The sequence below is a fragment of the Osmerus eperlanus genome, chromosome 28 (assembly GCF_963692335.1).
Source record: "Osmerus eperlanus chromosome 28, fOsmEpe2.1, whole genome shotgun sequence".
NCBI lineage: Eukaryota > Metazoa > Chordata > Actinopteri > Osmeriformes > Osmeridae > Osmerus > Osmerus eperlanus.
In genome coordinates, this window is record NC_085045.1 from 4,847,659 (window position 1) to 4,866,095 (window position 18,437).

The 18,437-nt window shown below is 45.8% G+C and overlaps 1 protein-coding gene across 1 annotated transcript in view; it reads left to right on the top strand.

Annotated features, from left to right (window-relative positions):
* The window catches only part of LOC134014901 (semaphorin-4E-like), a 117,911-nt gene that overhangs the window by 6,373 nt on the left and 93,101 nt on the right, over positions 1–18,437 (top strand). Inside the window, exon 15 of the mRNA XM_062454081.1 lies at positions 884–1,064. Within this exon, the coding sequence (XP_062310065.1) occupies positions 884–1,064 (181 nt within the window). The remainder of the gene's footprint in view (positions 1–883; positions 1,065–18,437) is intronic.

Genomic DNA, 18,437 nt, shown 5'->3' on the forward strand with positions numbered 1-18,437 from the left:
AGAGCAGTTTGATTGCTTCATCAATGACAGACGCTGGAATCACATCCTCGAGTTTAAGTTCATTAGTCTGTCTTTGTCGTTGTGTACCCCTGGTTGGAGTGGTTCACCGCTTAAGGAGAGAGGGCGCATTGGTCAACTCTGGTCCTTTATTAAGATTAATGAACAGCTTGACATTTTTAGTCCTCTGCCTGAATCGATAATTTAATACTCATGAGGGCTAGTGGGGATCCAAGTCCACGGAATGAATATTGTGGCCACAGGGCACATGTTAAATGTCCAAACGGTAATCAATGCAGAGAAATTAGCTATTGATCTCTTATAGTTTTATAATAGGTTATCTATTGGTTCGCTCTTTCAGAAAAGAAGAAAAAAAATCCAATATTCAGTGGTTGGGAGCGTGATGATAATATTGCTGTTCAGAGAGGGGAAGTGTGTGTCTGTGTTTGTGTGTGTGTCTGCCTGTGTGTGTTTTTGTCTGCATGCCTTTGTGTGTGTGTCTGCCTGTGTGTGTGTGTGTCTGCCTGTGTGTGTGTGTTGTCTGCATGCCTGTGTGTGTGTTTCATGTGCATTTTCCTGAGGGTCAGGTTCTAATTACCACACAGGGCAGATTCTAAATAAACATGTTGGGGAAGATATTGGTGATGCACGTCAGAGCCACAGTTCATTAGAAACCCGGGAGGACCTTCCCATTCCTTATTGGTTTGCTGATTAGTTTAGGACCACAGTGACATGGAAAAGAAAATGTGCACACGCTACCTTTGCTGTCTGGGAGAATGTTTGCAACAGTCAACACTTTGCACAATAAAATAACTGGTTTAACATAAACTGGTTTCATTAACCATTTAAAAAATGTAGATTTAATCCTTGGCTGTTGTTTTCGCAGGGTGAGCCAGGCGTGGACCTTGACCTGCTGTGCTGGGGCAGTGGAGAGCTGGGCCAGACCGGACGGAACGTGCAGGGGTACGTCGGCCCAGAGGAGGCCCAGCTGAGAGGCTTCACCCTGGGGAAGCTTGGCAGGGTGAAACTGCTGGCCTGTGGATCCAGTCACTCCATTGTGGTCACAGGTATGTCACAGTTCATGTGTCGTCCGACTAGGCGTGAACCACCGAACGTATTCATTGTAATGCCACCCATGGTGGTCTGGAAGCCATACTTGGATCCAGTATATCACCTACCTTTACAGTAGAACATGGGACAAGTTAAAAGTGCACTTCTCAGCACGTGGTTCACAAACACGATTATCCGGTTGGCCACATGTCCCCTGCATCTTTAGGCTGCTTAAACAGAATCAAACGTTTCTGAATTAGATGGCTACTCAACCGAACCTGTAGGAACCATTATCTGACAGATTTATAGATACTGAGGGACCTAGTCAGGTGGCACAGTGCAACGATATATAGGGTTCAAACACACATAAAGTCCGAGATTTTCCATGAGCGGTGTCTCTTCCATTGCCCAGAAGGCAATACTGCCCTACTTATTTGGCAATTTGATAGAAACCCCGGCAAGAACTGCACAGAAGGACCTCTTCAGTATATTAGCTGACGGCCCTCATAAATCAGGGTTCCAGGTAAGTCTTATAGATCACCCCAACTCAAGAATCCCACCATACAATCATTACTATGGGATAAAAAAAAGGTCTGTGACAATTTTGATTGATTAAAATGGTGCGGGCCGATGTGGGCTAAATCACGTTAAGTGATGTGACATTGCAGTTTCACATATCATATTTCTGTCAAGACTATGATGGCGGAAGGCATTGTCACGATGTGATATCTGACAACAGCAGGCGTCTGGGGGGATGAGCAAAGATTTATGGGAGGGTTTTAGTGGTCTGAGAGAGAAGAGAGAGTAAAAAGTGGTCTTTTTTGTGCATTGTCACTTTCCAGGAGACTGTAAATTCTACTCTGACCGCTGTTGGGGATGGGAGACATTTACACGTCCTGACAAATTGCCTGCTGTAAAAGTATTTACTGGTGTCGTCCTTTTTATACTCGCCCTGCACCGGCAAAAGCTCACTCAGAAATATTTACTCACAGCAATTTTACGTGACACAATACCTGAGCCCTAAGTGGTCACTGCTTAATGGCCTCATGTTGACTGTTGTGGCTCTAGTCCTACAGTTTTATACCGGAGGCCTTGAGAGGGTCATAACTTATGACTCATGAGTTTAATGTTGGCCACATTGTCTGCATCCAATACCTGTATGCCGCAGTCATCCCTGGAGGTGACTAGATTTATGATCTAGTATGTCAAACAACTTGTACTAACATACGTGACTTGTACTGTCAAACAATGTACTAACAGATGGAGAAATGTTCTCTCTAAACACACACACACACACACGTGCAGGGCTGATGTGTTAACTGATTAAGGTTATCATTCTAGTCATCAACTGTGGCCTAGTTGGGAATGTCCAACCCCCCCAAAAGCAATTAAGACATGCCTCAGGCAGTTTCGTCATGGTAGACCTGCACCTTGCTCACATGGCATGTCCGTTCCTGTGTGTCTGGCGTGTTCTGTTTATCTTGTGATTGCCTGCGTGTGATGGCTTTCTCTCAGGGAATATCAGGTGCCCAGAGCCGTTTTGGACTGATTATTAAATGTACTAGATGCTCAGTGTGTAAGCTCAAACCACACTGGCATATTGATTCCCATAAAAAAAACCTTTAGCAATGTGTCTCGTATCACGTTCGGAAGAGGATGTTGAAAAGCAATGCAGTGGAGGAGAATGAACTTTTCAGCTGTATGCAATTGAGCAATTGTGGGAAATTAACTTCATCCTGTCTTGTTTATATATAACAAAACATATTTTTGAATCAGACTTGGTTTGGGTTTGCGTTTGGGTCGGCACATTTGCTCGGTGCATTTCCACGCGGTGCCAAACCTGGCCACTGGGTGGCACTGTGAGACTAGCTATAACACTAGGGAGGCCCACCCTTATGGAGCAGACAGAGCTATAATTTACTAATAGAGCGGGATCCGCCATTGCTGTTATCTTTTAATAGATTTGTACGGGGGGAAAGCAGGTGCCTGTTGTTAATGTGTCCAATTGCCCAAGTTGCCTACGGAATTTGGCGCATCCATCACTGTCGTCCGCGGTGACACCCTGTCGTTGTCCTTCACGTGGAGGGCCGGCCGGCTCGGCCCGGTAACAGATGAGGCTGCTCTCTCCGCCAGACGCCAGAGTGGCGCGGAGACGACCGCCATACGCTCGCACGCACGCGCGCGCACGCCAACCGAGACGCGCGCACACACACACACCTCTACGGTTTTCAGAGGACAAAAATAAGCTCCCCGACTACACAATCGTAATTATAATATTACGGAGGGCCGGGGAGTGCTAATTTGTAATGATTTGGAGATTGATCGTATCACGTTCGCATGCGAGGCTGGTACACGTGGATCCGATTCAACTATGGTTCAACTCTGGACCTTAGAAACCCTAAACTATCCCCCCCTGAATGTTTTTGAGAAGAAGTGCCCTCACGTGACGCCCCCCTCCCGTGAATCCCCAACCCCTCCTGCTGCTCCTATGAGGTTGGGGCAAAGGCATCACATTCCCCTTGGTCTGCCCTGCACCCTGCCCCCCCCCCACCCCCCCCCCCCACCCCCCCCCCCCACCCCACCCTCCGCAGCTGTGGGCCTCCGGAGAAGGAGGTGGTGGGGTGAGGGAGGGGGGGGGGGAGCACATTACTGTGCTGCTAATGCCTTGTTAGGAGCTGTTTCAGTTGCTGGGTCTCAGGGAGGTCAGTGTCGGTACTGCTTTCGCTGCGAGGCTCTTGATGTGTCGAGCCGAGGCCAGGGCCCACATGTGCAACCTCTGCCCTCTTACCGCACGGGAGGCCCCACTCTCACCCACTTCTCCCCCCTCTCCCAGGATGCACCGTGTCCAGCTTCGTAGCCAATAACCCCGGCAGAATGATCCCCCCTAGTCTCGGTGTTTCTCTCTGATAAGGGAACGAGACAAACAGGAATGGGGCGCTTGTTCCTTTTTTGTTCTCCTCCCTTCCGTGTGTGAGTGTGCGGTTTGAACCCCCCCCCCCCCCCCCAGCTTGGCCTTGGGTGTCAGGTGTTAAACAGCAGATGAGGACCCTGGCCTTGCCTCTCCTCCTCTCTGGAAGCTCTCCTAACAGAAAACAGAGCCCGCTCTCCCTCTCAAGCACAACCCGCGCTTAATTGTAACCATCGTGCTATCAGACTTTTTCCGCTGTTTCTGCGAGATGTCCTTCTCTGCATACCGTAACAGTGGCGCAGTGCTCTCATGAATGCCTAAACCGTGAGTAAGCTTGTTTACCCCCCCCCCCCCCCGACACCCCCCCCCCACCCCGACACCCCCCCCCCCACACACACACACACACCAAAAAAATCCCATTTGAGTTTTAGTGATGCTGTTACATCATGCACCTGTTTGTAATAAAATACAGGGACGCAGTTAAGAATATTCAGATGCCTGACAGCTAAAGAGAGTTTTGATTTGTTTCTATTGAACTGAAGCACTGTAAAATCAGCCACAAACATGGGCATACACACATTCTTGTCAATTTTGTTTAATGATCTCTATTAAAATAGATTGAAGCAGGCATAGTTTTGCCTGAATCCTGGTTTCCTGAAATTCAATACCTTTCAAAAACAAATAAAACCACCAAACATAACAGGAATGGACATTTGACCTGGAGTCCACCCAGTCCTTATTGGCATTCAGGGCACAGTGAGAATGCAGCAGTATCAAAGGCAGGAAGAGAGAGAGAGGTACGGAAGGATGGTGGGGGTGAGAAAGAGAGAACAAGTGAGAGAGAGAAAGAGAGAGAATGTGAGTGAATGAGCAAAGTCCTTAGAGAACATCCTCTGTCCTCCATCTTGGACTCACCAATCACAACATTAGCCATAGCCCAAGGCTTGATGGGAAGGGTTCCGTCGGGCATGCAAGCAATCCAGTATATCTGAACTAATATCGGGAGATAAGAAAATAACTTAAGGCCTGTCACACTCTCTTCTTTTTTTCAGGAACAACAATGCAGTTTCTTGTCACCTACACCTAAACATCTAATGTGAAATCCTATCCTAATAATGGTATTCTTAGACTCATCTGTGGAAAATACAGGCCGTCTCTTTGTATGACAATTTCAATATGTCTGTTTTGGGTTCAGTGCTGAGAGAAACCTTTGGTAATCATTGGCAGTTTAGCTGTGCTGACGTTTTCCTTGCATTTCCCAGTTGGGAAAGGTGAATGAGGGGAAATGTGGTAATAGGAAAAGAAGCCTCTCTCACACAAACACACACTCCTAGTCACCCTCTCTCTCTCTCTCTCTCTCTCTCTCTCTCTCTCTCTCTCTCTCTCTCTCTCTCTCTCTCTCTCTCTCTCTCTCTCTCTCTCTCTCTCCTTGATCTGAGGGCTAATTTGGTTGAGCAGGTTGAGCGCACAATTTTGCACTCAGTTGCTTTTTAAGGTTAATCGCGGGACAGGAGTGTTTATGTTGCCGTAATATAGACTTAACTCTCCCAGAGAAGCTCAGAGCAACATGCCAACCCCCGCCTTCATAGCCCCCCCCCTGCTCCACCCTTCCCCCCACCACACCCTTCCATCTCTCCCCTCTCTCGCGCGGTCCGTGAGAAAAGACAAACGCAGCGTAGAACAAGAAGATGGAGAAAAGTCCAGCCACTTAGCTGCTAATGAGACAAGCTTGCAAGGATATCCAAACCCTCAACGTGTTAACGTTTACGACCCCTCCCATCAGCGCACCCCCCCCCCCGCCACCCTCCACCCCCATGGGCCCTTTAACCCCCCCCTCCCCTCCCTCACCCAGCCCTTGCTCTGGCCTCCCGTGAGCCAGGGCGGGCTGGCTGGGCCAGAGGGGCCCCGTGTGATTATTCACACATGGCCGTGTGGCCCCAGAGCTTTGGGCTGTGATCGGGAGGGGAAGGGCCCGCCTCACGTATGGTTAATGTAAAAACACCAGACTCGCATGCAAGTGCCCACCACCCACCACTGTCTTTCTAACTCATCTTTCCCCATTCAAACCATCCCCCAAACAGTTCCCGGTAATCGAAAACTCGCTCCCCATCGGTTCCCAATTTTCCTAACTCTGGTGTGTAAATGTTGGGGCGGGGGGAGACTTATTAAATAACTAGCCAAAATGAAACGGCAAGACTTTTATCATATATGTCTGGATTGAAAGTGAAAAGATGATCTGTTTCTGTGTTGTGGATATTTAGACTTATGCCTTGAATGATCTGCAACTCTTTTCCAAACTTATTTTCTCCAGAGCACATACTGGAGGAGTGTGCGGAATATCAGTGGGGAAATGAGTTTAGAGTTCGCCTGGAAGTGCTCGCAAGTAAACACTGACAGAAAAGTTAACATTAGCCAAATCAGGGTAGATATCAATGCGTCATGTTCTGGATTAAAAAGCAGAAAGAGCACACATACTCCAAAGGGAATTTGAAACAGTTACTTACTTTTCTTTTGTTGTGGTTCAGTCTTCTGAAAGACATTCCGTTGCTAACATGGAATATCATTCAGTTAAAAGAAAATCCTTGATACTTTACCTGGTGATCTTATTTAGAAGTTCACTTTCATTTCATTTCCGTGGAATTCACTTGGAACAACTTGAAATCAATCCCTCACCTTGTCTGAACTGATTAATTGAAATTGAGAGTATTGAAAGGTGTTGAGTAGAGGAGGGATATTCAGGACTTGATGCGTTATTTGTTTGGGGGCAGTACATGTGTGCATGTTAACTAACTTGTGCTACTGGTCTTGGCCCGCACGTAATGGGGTTCCAGCACAAACATTTTCTCTCAGGGATTTCTATTATTAATTCTGTCTGAACACATCCATAAATGAATAATGAAATAAATAATGAAAACGTTATTACTTTTGGCAGCTGGGTCATTTCTCGTTTCCTGCTTCCCTTCCGCTTGTTTCCCCGCTAATTAACTTTCCAAGGAGTTGTCCTCCTTTTGAGAAAACGAATTCCATCAGTGAGGGAGCCAGTAGATAGTGGCTGAACACAGAACTCAGGAAACTGCGAGGCGACAGGGCACTCCCACTCAGCGCACCCACAGGTAGCGTTCATCGGGAGGTGATTTAATTATTTCTCCGTGGATACGCTACCTCCAACTTTGAACGGAAGAATCTGACCCTATGTGGAGTCATTTCATTTCCTATTCAACAGGTGGATTGAAATGCGGACATGACCATAAGCAGTTAAGCCAAACGGAAATATTGGACATGGTATTCCATATCAAAATTGTTTACTCAATATTCATAAAACTGCAAATGGTCACTTTAGTTAACGTGCTGAGTTGGCTTCTTAAAGTAAACATATACCTTTTTGGAGGCATTCCCTAGAGGCCAATCAATCCTCTTACATCTCCTGTCCTTCCCACCTCTCCCGCCTCCCTCTCTTTAAGATCTTTGCCCTATGCCCTGTGCCGGCCTGTTAAAAGCCTGTGTGCTGGGACGGAGGCTTGGCGATAAGTAGCCCTCCATTTCATTAGGATCTTAAAGAGGGCAGTAAACCTGGGCTCAAAAGCCCTCCATCCATCCCTCTAGCCTACCACACAGATGACCTCTCTGTCTCTCTCTCTCGCTCTCTCTCTCTCGCTCTCTCTCTCGCTCTCTCTCTCTCCTCATTAGAGTCGCTGCAAATTCTTTCAAACGGCTCCTTCCTCCTCTCAGCGTTTTACTGTTAATGAGTTTGCTTTGTAAGGTTAGACGTGCGGACCGTACAACTTTGGGAGGGTTCGGCTGCCATCTGTGTGCATACGGCTCTAACTACGTACAGATGGGCTCCGCTCAGAGACAGGTTGCTTCGTAGGGGGAAAAAAAGGAGAGAGACGGTTTTGGTTATTTTAACAAGATTTATGACCATTCTCACAGGTAACTATTTGAGCCATAATGATGATTGTTAGTCAGCCGTCAAAAATGGATGATTAAGGACAAACTAAGGGGAGAGTAACGAAAGTATGTGTTTTTGTGTTGAAACATTAAATGATAAATCATTTACCGTGTAGTTATATTTATAAAAGTATAGAAAAAGCATGGCACATGTTGAATCAATTGTACTGTGGTTACTTTAGAAAACCTATCCTAATTTGGTCTGGTTTAAATACCATCAGTCAGCCAGTGAACCAAGTAACTGGTGAAAAGGTAAAGATTACCAAATAATTGTTTGACAAGGTCACAAAATTAGCAAACATAATCAAATTTGCAACTTGACACTGTAATTTACGGCTTCCTTACCCTACACAAATAATAGTTTTGGGTAGCGTTGCAAAAGTAAGATTGGGATTACATCTCAAATAATCTGATTTAACAGAAATATACAGTGAAACAAAATGTGCTCTCATAATAAAGAGTATAGTTTCGGTATTATTGTTTTTGGATATGTAAAATGAGTAGTTAAGGATTTTAATTTCCACCCAGTAGCTCTGACACATGGGTATTGCCCTCCACGCTGCTCAGTTAGACCAGGGGAGAATTTCCTCTCTGCCTGCCTGTACGGAGCCTTCAGCTGGTGGGAAACTTGCCCCTGTCAGTCACAGTTCACTGGCTAATGCTTTCTTGTAGCCACTGGGATTGACCCTCCCACAATTAAAAAAGGGTTAGCCAAATTATTGTTGGCCTCCTGCCACATACTTTATGTGGCTTAGCAGTGGTCAGAAAAGGTTATGAGCCCAGAGACCCCGAAATGTGACTTTCTCCATTAAATCCTGCTCTCTGAAGTCAACAGTGTAATTAAGAGTGTAAGTTAAATGAAAAGAATTAAAGTATTAACACAAACACGATCCAAATTCTTTCGGAGTTTATGGTCCTCTCATTTACTGTAATGCACTGTGTGGTATCTGAAGCTGGTATGCTAGATGTTTCAGGTGTTAACTTGAGGAGACTTAGAAGTCAATATTTGCTCAGCTATTTTCCATGTCTCGAGAAGGTAAAGATTCTGTGATTACTTTCACATGCCAGTCCATTCATACAGTCCCTAATTGAACCAATTAAATTTGAACTTTGAAATAGTAGAATTAATTCTTTTTTTTGGGGGGTGGGGGTGGTGGGGGGTTAAGAGTGTTTTCCTAATTATGTGGGAAAGACGGAGGGGAAAAAGAAAGCTTACTACAGATCAATCAGGCAGGGCTGTTAGACATGGGCCAAGTAGCTCTGGTGTTGGAGAGAGAGAGAGAAAACAAGCGCTCTCATCCCAAGTGCTCAGAGTACAGAGGGAATACTGAGTACCAAGAAATGCATTCAGTGAAAGGGAAAGAGAGAATTTAAACAAAAGAATCTCCGTTTTGTCAAACACCACAGAATAAAAAGGTGTATCAACAATTATAATTTGCTGTGCCTACACCTTTTTATATGATGTTGCTGCTTGAGGTGTCAGCAGACGTGTCGTCAGTTTGGAGTGAATCTTTCATTTAATTAGATTTGAAACAACATTTTTTATTATCATGTATTGACAGATGTCACTGTTTCCATGGGATAGAGTTATAAAATACAGACGTATTTCTCTTGGAGACTTGAAAAATGCCATCCCTCCATACTTTTGTAGTTATTTACAAAATGAAAATGACATAATTGAATTGCATGTCATATTTCTTCTTCACATTTAAGACGTTTCTCAATCCATATTGGGCATTTAAATCGTCGAATAGGGAATGCATTTGACCACTGAAAAGAGGGATTTTAAAAATGGCCTTTTCAAATAAAAAACACTGTTATTCAGTGAAGCAGCACTTCAGAAACCTGAGGAAAAAATAGTAAAAGACTACAAAGAGTAAAAAAAAATCCTTTTGTTCAATTCGTTTTTCCTCCCAGAGGTTCTATTAGGAAATGGATCCCAGGTGTTCGATAAGCCTGTAGTGGACATGACAGCAGTGCAATCAAGTGTATAAATTTAATTGCAGGCTCATTTTGTGCCGTTTATTAGCCGTTTAGGGGCACATCGCTCCACTTGAACCCTGTTATTGCCAGAAAGAACAGCTGTTTGGTGCCTTTTTAACAATTTGTTTCATTGCATCTTTTACAAAAGTACATTTTTAATGGCTGTTGTCTATAAATGCCAACTGGCACATCTAAAGAGGAAACATTTAACATTTTGTGTAATGTCTATACTGGATAAAATGCTTGTACTCTCCAATGATTTTAGATTATTTTCTGTTATTTTAAAACGCAAGATAGATGTTCAAAAACACTACTTTTGGTGGATAAATGGGTACTTATTAATGTTCAAACCTAGAATTGACCAAACGGCTATTATAATTTACAGTTTACATAAACAAATGAGCATAAAACTTCCTAAATAAGTTTTAAGAAGGGAACTGCACGACGTCCTCTGAGACCGGCATGTTGTCTTGCTAGTACAGCACCCTCTCTGAGAGGCCTGTGGACCTGCTGGCTTTTGTTGAGAACTCGTCGGCACGGCACCCCATTAATAAAAGCCTAGAGAACGTAGTGCTAATTGTTACCATGCACCAGACCCTGGCATTCCTATAAATCAACCCGCTAATTGCAACAAATTGTGGTCTGACATTAAGCTATGATTCCGAACCGGCAAATATTCATCAACATTGCAACAAGCCCATAAAACACTGAGCTGGCCATTTCCCACACCTAACATATATCTCCCATCTTACACCCCCATTATTTATGGATCTTGCTTGTCCTCAGCATCTTATGTGCTCATGCTGAGTGAATGAGACGCCATCTTGTTTATTTATTTCCTATGGGTTAACTCTTGGGGGTGAGAGGGTGACCAGCCAGTCAACTGACGTTTTGTTCAGTGATACCCTTAGAGACCAGAGTGTTGCAGTGGCTGCTTTATTGATTGCTGTGTTTGCTATATAACAGATTTTGCCGGGAGCACTACTGTAAACATTACACTAGATGCATGTCATACATGCTGTGCTGCATGGAGTTGGCTGTTTATTAGTGTTAACATGTTGTTTGGATAAGTTTACTCCATGCTGCTGTCTGTGTTTGATATGGTTGCATACCGTTATGACAGTATAGGAGAGATATAGGACTAAATGTTAAACACCCATCACTAACGCCACTGTTGGGATGCTGCCAAACAATCTGATGTTTGAGCACTTAACCTTTTCAGATGTTTGTTTCATAAAGACGTAACTTGTTAAGCTTCCATTGCTTGACGGGGACCATAACTGTCAGCGTTGAGGATGTATTTTGCAGAGTGCATTACCCCCTCTAATGTTTCACTGTCTTGCCTACTCTGCCCGGCAATGCTGAAACGCACGCGGGCTGCAACAGCGTTTAATAGGCTGTCCCTCAGGTGTGCATCAGCAGGTAAAGATGTCTTGCCAAAGGTCAACCTCTGATTTGTAATGTGGGCACTCTTGAGGAATTTCGATGCGCATTGATCAATTTCGCACCTCCAACATGCACATAAATCAATGTTGCATCCGGAGAGCCCCCCCACTCTACTGTACAAGCAATCATAAATCCCTTCCAACACATTGTCTCTCCTCTATTTTTGTCCTCCCCCTCCATTCCACTCCTCCTCCTCCTCTTCCTCCTCCCTTCTTTCCAAACGGCTAAGATCCCGGCTCGCTGATGGATCACAAAAGCTGGCAAAGACATTTAGGAGAGAGAAGAGGGAGAATGAGAGAAAAGGGAGTGTGGCGATGATGACGGTTGTTTTGGCGGTGGAGAGAGGGGATGGAGGATGGGGGGGGGGGGGCGGTTGAGGAACCCAAAAAGTCCCATTTGACACTCACGTTGACGGGCTTATTACCGTGTTCTCTGATTCAGCTGGATGTGTTCAAGGATCTTCTGGGTGGTGGAAAAGGTCAGTTGCTCTTAGCCATGCAGCAGTGGAATACTAATACTGTCCTTATTCAAATGATCTGCTCCAGCGCTTATTAAATTGATGGCCCAGCGCTCTAATATAATAGTGTTGCAGCCCAGGCAAGGGACACAGCTGCAGTCAGCGGTGAATTAGGTGCTTCTGAGACAAAGTTCAAGCAGGAGACCCCCTGGTTTTGGGGTGCATTTTTCCCACCAAATTAGCAGTCGGTGGCAGGGCGCAATTAATTAGCGCAAACCAGGAAAAGCTTGTCATTTAATAAGGTGCCTTTTTTTCCACCCACACCTCTCCCACACGCACATTTCCTCTCTCTATCTCCCCTGTTCCCTTTCACTCTCTTCCTTCTCCTTTACATTCCTCCCCCCGTCTCTCCCCCTTCTTCCTCCGCACTTTACACAAACAGAGGGGATTGATCCATTAAGTGGAGGGCTATTAATGCAGTTTAATGTCCGTCTGCTGCTTAAAAGAAGGCCGTGGGTTGGCTGTGCTCCGTGGCTCCATGGTCTGAGAGCTCCCACTGGGTTAGTCACAGTGAGTGGAGATGCAAAGGCCCCGCCTTATGATTTCATCCAATCGATAAGCACGTCCTGTTTGATACGCTGATTTTAGGGAAAGAAAAGGGGAAACATAATAAAGTTTAGTTGTGCGCTCGCCTGTGTGTGTAAAACGACTGCTTACCACAGTCGTTGCTTTAATAGCACCCCAAATAAAGATAAGCTATAAACGAAAGGGGATTTTGATAGTACTAAAACAGGAGTAGGCACCAAATATTTACAATCAAACGTATAGCTGTTGGCTATGGAGACGGGTGATCTGAACCTACATCACGCCCAAGCTACCTCCAACCTCTCCTTCGTCCCTCATCCCTCCCTACCCACCTACCCTCCCACCCACCCTCCTTCTTTCCTTCCTCCCTCCATCTAAAGTACCTCAGGTCTTTCTTCAGGTAATGAGGCAGGTCATGTGATACCCGGGCCCATAAATAAGAGTGGTGGAGCTCTGTCAGTGCTGACAGAGGCCTCTTCTCCTCACACACACACACACACACACACACACACACACACACGCACATACACGCACACACACAGACACACACACCTTGGCCCAGTGCCCGCTCGTTTCCGCAGCCCCTAATAGACTCCACTGACACCAGTCAGCACTGTTGTTCTCAGATTTATGTGACCTTGATTCAGTTTAGCGCAGTGATTTGTTTATCGGCACTTATTTTGATGCATGTGGAAGAGAGCGCTAAAAGCCAAGGAAGGGACATGGGTGGGTGGGGAGGGGGGGAGGAGGGAGGGAGGGAGGGGAGAAAGAGAGAGAGAGATGAAGGGGTTAGAAGAGAGAAAGATGGAGTGAGCCAGATGCACTCTGGGGGCAGATTACACAATGCATCATTCACAAAGCGTTGTCGTCGGATGCCTTTTCATGCTTTAAATTGCCGCGCGTGGACCCCCCCCTGCGCTCTGACAAACACATCAAGTACGCACAAACAGATTGTATTCAGTACAGTGTACAGTGAAGTCTATCACGGCGCCCCCCAGAGACACTGCCTGTGTAAGGATGGGCGTCTTGGTGAGGTGGTGTATTGATGGAGCTGTGTTGCTGTTAGGGAGGGAAAACACGGGCTCCCTGATGTACACTGCAGCGTGGGGGATCAATAGCGCCGGAGAGCCACATTTCCTTAGGCGGAGAAACACACACGAATGTGTCAAGGCTGCTGCTAGACAGGCCAGGCCTGGATAACGTGCCGTAGGGCTATCTGTAAGCACACACACACACACAGTGGACACACACACACAGACACACACCCACACACATACAGAGGGGAAATAAAGGTCAGTGTCACATGGACCTGTTATAGTACACATAACAAGAAACAGACATAAGCTGAAGGGGGGGAATGGTTAGGCTGACACACAGGATATAACAAGGCATGAGCTTGAGTGATGGGGAAGGGTTTGGCCGGTGCACAGGATGTAACAAGGCATGTGCCAGAGCATTGGGGAAGCATTTGGCTGACGCACATGATGACACGGGGCCAGAGCCTGGGGCGGCCAGAGAGAGGGTGGAGAGCCCAGCTGTCACCTCACTCAGCCCCTTCTCTGGGGGCGACTGTCAATCACCTGCTTCTCATATCGCTCAGTCATTGATGCTAATTGCTATTGTCAACCCCAGAGACCCAGAGGATGCTAAAGCTAGCTCCAGTGCCCTTTTGAAGAGAGATTTCTGCCTCCAAACAGAGAGAGAGAGAGAGAGAGGGAGGGAGAGAGAGAGAGAGAGAGAGAGAGAGAGAGAGAGAGAGAGAGAGAGAGAGAGAGAGAGAGAGAGAGAGAGAGAGAGAGAGAGAGAGAGAGAGAGAGAGAGAGAGAGAGAGAGAGAGAGAAATCCTCGAGAACTGTATCAAAGGTGATTATGGTTCTGCATTAACAAGTCATTACTGAAATGAAAGGCATGATCACACGGAACTAGCCGAACAGCCTCGGCCATACTGAGGCCCTGCAAGCACAGCCACAACTGAGAGAGAATGTTATTCAGCTGGAGGGGGAAGAGTGGAATTACAACGCAGAGCAATAGACCTAATGAAAAACAAGATGGATGCTCGTAGAAAGACGGGTGGCTGGATTATTAATTGCCAGCTGTCCCCTCCCACTGATAATGATTGGATGTATCCCAGTGAATTTGCAGAGAATAGATTTTATTTGAGGGTATTATTTATTGTCCCTTTCTCCATCAGAGGGGTGTAAGAATGGGGAAGGTTTAAATAATGGCCCTAGCTAGATAAGTCTTCACATTAATTCCTGTCGTTCTCCTCTTCCCCCTCTTGGCATCTTCCAATCTGCCCCCCCCCCCCCCTAGCACACACACACACACACACACACACACATACACACACACACACACACACACACACACATACCTTCAGTAAGAGAGAGAGTAAGCAAGTGTGCAAGTATGCATGGGTGTGCATATGCAAACAAAGGCCACCAAATGAACTGTGAAACAGTTGTTCTTACCACCTATTAGTCCCATGTACATCGTATGTACATCCCACCACTGGGGGAAAATAGCTGTTGGAATGTCTCTGATATCATTTGACTTAATACTGGCTGTCTAACAATATCTACTTTACATATGTTACCAACCCTCGCCAAGCAGGTTATTGCTGACTCAAATCCTTTATTCTGTCACTGCACATAACCTGTCTTTCACCAGTGCGTCACACAGATTACCACAATCGTGATGGCAAAGATGATCATTCTCTCGGCACGCACAGCCAGTTGGCTGAAACAAAAGCACCCACATGGGAGACACCGGCGATTATGGCGTCCACTGTTTCATCCTTCCTCTCTCTCTCTCTCTCTCTCTCTCTCTCTCTCTCTCTCTCTCTCTCTCTCTCTCTCTCTCTCTCTCTCCTCTCTCTCTCTCTCTCTCTCTCTCTCTCTCTCTCTCTCTCTCTCTCTCTCTCTCTCTCTCTCTCTCTCTCTCTCTCTCTCTCTCTCTCTCTCTCTCTCTCTCTCCCCCCCTTCGTCGTTTGTGGAAGTATGGAGGGATCACATTATCATAAGATAACAGTCGTGTCACCTCCTCCTCCTCCCCCTCGCTCGCCACCTCCATCCCATCACCCTCTCACAGCCATAAATCAGGACGCCGGTGTCATGGCGTCTAGAGGCGTGGTAGCCGTGGCGACGCGGAGGATCCCGGCGTGGGTGTGAAATCACTTGACCCCCGGCATTAACCTTTCCGGAGTGAATGGTTGCTCCTCTCTCGACGGCCGGGGACAAAAGAGGCCTGGTATTGATTAAACTCCACCGCCCGCGCTTGATATTAAACACTGGCTTAGGAGCCTGTGTTACCCAACCCCCCCCCCCCCACCCCCATCACCCCCCAGTTACACTTGCACTGGCAGTTTAGACACACATACGTGCCCACATAGCCCAAACATTCACCGACCCACCCTCCAACACACACTGATGCGCGAACACACATCGACTGCACACGTGCTTGTACACTCTTACACACTCTCCTCGCCCCCTGACCAGGTCACTGGTGAGCGGCGTGCAGGGCTGAGAGAGAGAGAGAGAGAGAGAGAGAGAGAGAGAGAGAGAGACAGAGAGAGAGAGAGAGAGAGAGAGAGACCCCCTGTAGAGGTGAAAGTGCAGGTGGGGATCAGTGTTTTGTCATCTGGAGCGGTGTTTACTTTCTCTCTCCACATGTTCTCTTCCCTCCATCTCCTCCCTCCATCTCCTCCCTGCTCCACAGATCGATACGGGGCTGCCATGACGGTCTGGCAGAGTGGGAGAGTGGGAGAGCAGACGGTTGTTTCTTCTGTCTCTTCACACACCCCATACTCATGATCGAGTCTGCACTTGGGTTGTGAACTGCGCCATTTAATATCACCATAAGAACCCTTACACTAATATCAAGCTCCTAACCTCTTTCATGAATTCTGCACATTTAAACCACAGTACATTAGTCAAACCTGAAGAGGAATAATTCAGGAAAATAGTTTAAAAACATGTAAGGGCTCATTATGAAGATGGCCTATGTTTTTGAAATGAGAGCACAATATGTTACCATGAAGTACTGTGTTTGGATAACCTCCTTAAAGAGAGAGCTCTTCATCTGCTTTTACAACTGTTCATCCACTGGCACGCCGAAACACATTTTGATTCAAGTGTCCAATTAATCAAATAAAATGACATAATGTAGCCTTCTTGTTCGTAAAGGGCCACTTATAAACTGTCATTTCACACAAAATTAATTATTCAAGATAATTAAAATGAAAAGTGGGCATTCTGGGCAAAGTATAATACATACTACGTTAAACAATTTCCCTGATCCCTCAAAATGTAATGTAATGAGTAAGTAAATTAAATGTTTAATTTATTTATTTTTTTAATCATTTGTTCAATTATTTCACATATTTTCCTAAATTATTATATTTTTACTTAACATAGTAAAACGTAAACAAATACAATTATTGAATTTGAAAGATGTGGTACTAGTATGTTTGATTGTTAAATACAGCAAACTGTGTTTTACAAACCTGCAGCATATCTTGCCTCACCAAGAATCCACAATTCTGTGCAAATGTAAGGTCTACATGAAACCCAGGAAATCATTTCCCAGAACATTACATATACCCCTATACAATAAAATGCACGGAGCACCCTGGACAAGCTTCATTAATCTCCCAGGCAGGACCTAAAGACTTTCTGCTGATCTGTTTAGAGGGCTTGAAGCAGCCCTGTCACACCTGACCTGCAGCCCAGGCCCACATGCCTCTGCACAGGCACCACCACAGCCATGGCCAGCCACTTCCAGTAAGGGCCCCATCTCGTTCAGGCCTAATTGTCGTTCCTGTAACCAGGACGTGGCCGAGAGCGGAGGAGGGGGCGAGGGGGGGGGGGGGGCGGGGGCTATCACGTTCCCGTCACATCCCAACGCTCGGAGAAATAGAGCGTGTGAGTGTGCCCCCTTGTTTATGATGGACGAATGGCCCCTTCGTTCCTCCCCTCCATCCTCCCCTCCTGTCCTCCCCCTCCCCCTCGATTCCTCTCCCGCTCTCCTCGCCCCCCCCCCCCCCCCTTTATTATATCTCTATTCTGTCATGTTCCTCACACGAGTGAAAATAATTAATTACTGCGCCAGTGATGATTTATGATATTACTGACATAATTAATGATACACATCAATTTTCCTGCTTAATTGAAGGGGGCTGAGGTGCTATCCTGGCTCTCTGAAAGGCTCCGGCCCACGGAACATGAAAGCACATCCCCAGGTTCCCACTTCTCCTCTCTCTTCCTCCATCCCCCCCTGTTTCTCTGCTGCTGGAGGGAGGCTGATGCTGTCTGTGTTTGTCTGAGGCTCGCTCAGAAAAGATCCCTAATCCCTGTCAATGAGCTGTAAATAAAACTACAGAGCTGGACAGTTGTTTTCTCATGTAAATATTTATGCAAACATATTTTCGTGTCTGGGCTTACGTGCGTGTATGCAGGCAGGCTACATAATGTGGCTATGAGGGTGTATAGGTATACAGTTATATATGATTCATGAGGATGCGTGTGAGGCATGTGTAATTCTAACTCTACCTCCTGGACTCCAGACAACAAGGTAAAACATGAATATTTGATTTGCAGGGAGAAGGTATAGGATCTATGCACTGCATTTTAAACAGTCTAGCTATATGGAATGTAGAAATGTCTCACTGACATTGACTCAGATCCTTGGATTGGGAATTACGTAAGCGTTCAACATTTTGGACTCACCTGTTGTAATGATGATATTTGTAGTTTGCTGTTATTTTCAATCTATGTATACTTAAAGTATATCTCTGTTACTGTATCAACATTTCTAGAAATGATGCAGAACATATTATTTATTAATTGTTTTGAGCTGGAGGAGTATAGTGAGGTGTTTCCATAGTCACCATAGCTCTAATTGAGGGTCATAGTGTACAGTACATTCAAATTGAGGTAATGTATTATTCACCAAAAATATTTAGTAATGTTATAGTCTACAACTCACCCTTAGCAGTCTATGTTGGGCAAACTGGGACTCACTTTTCAGTATTTTGAAAACTAGCTACATTTCCTCAACAAAATG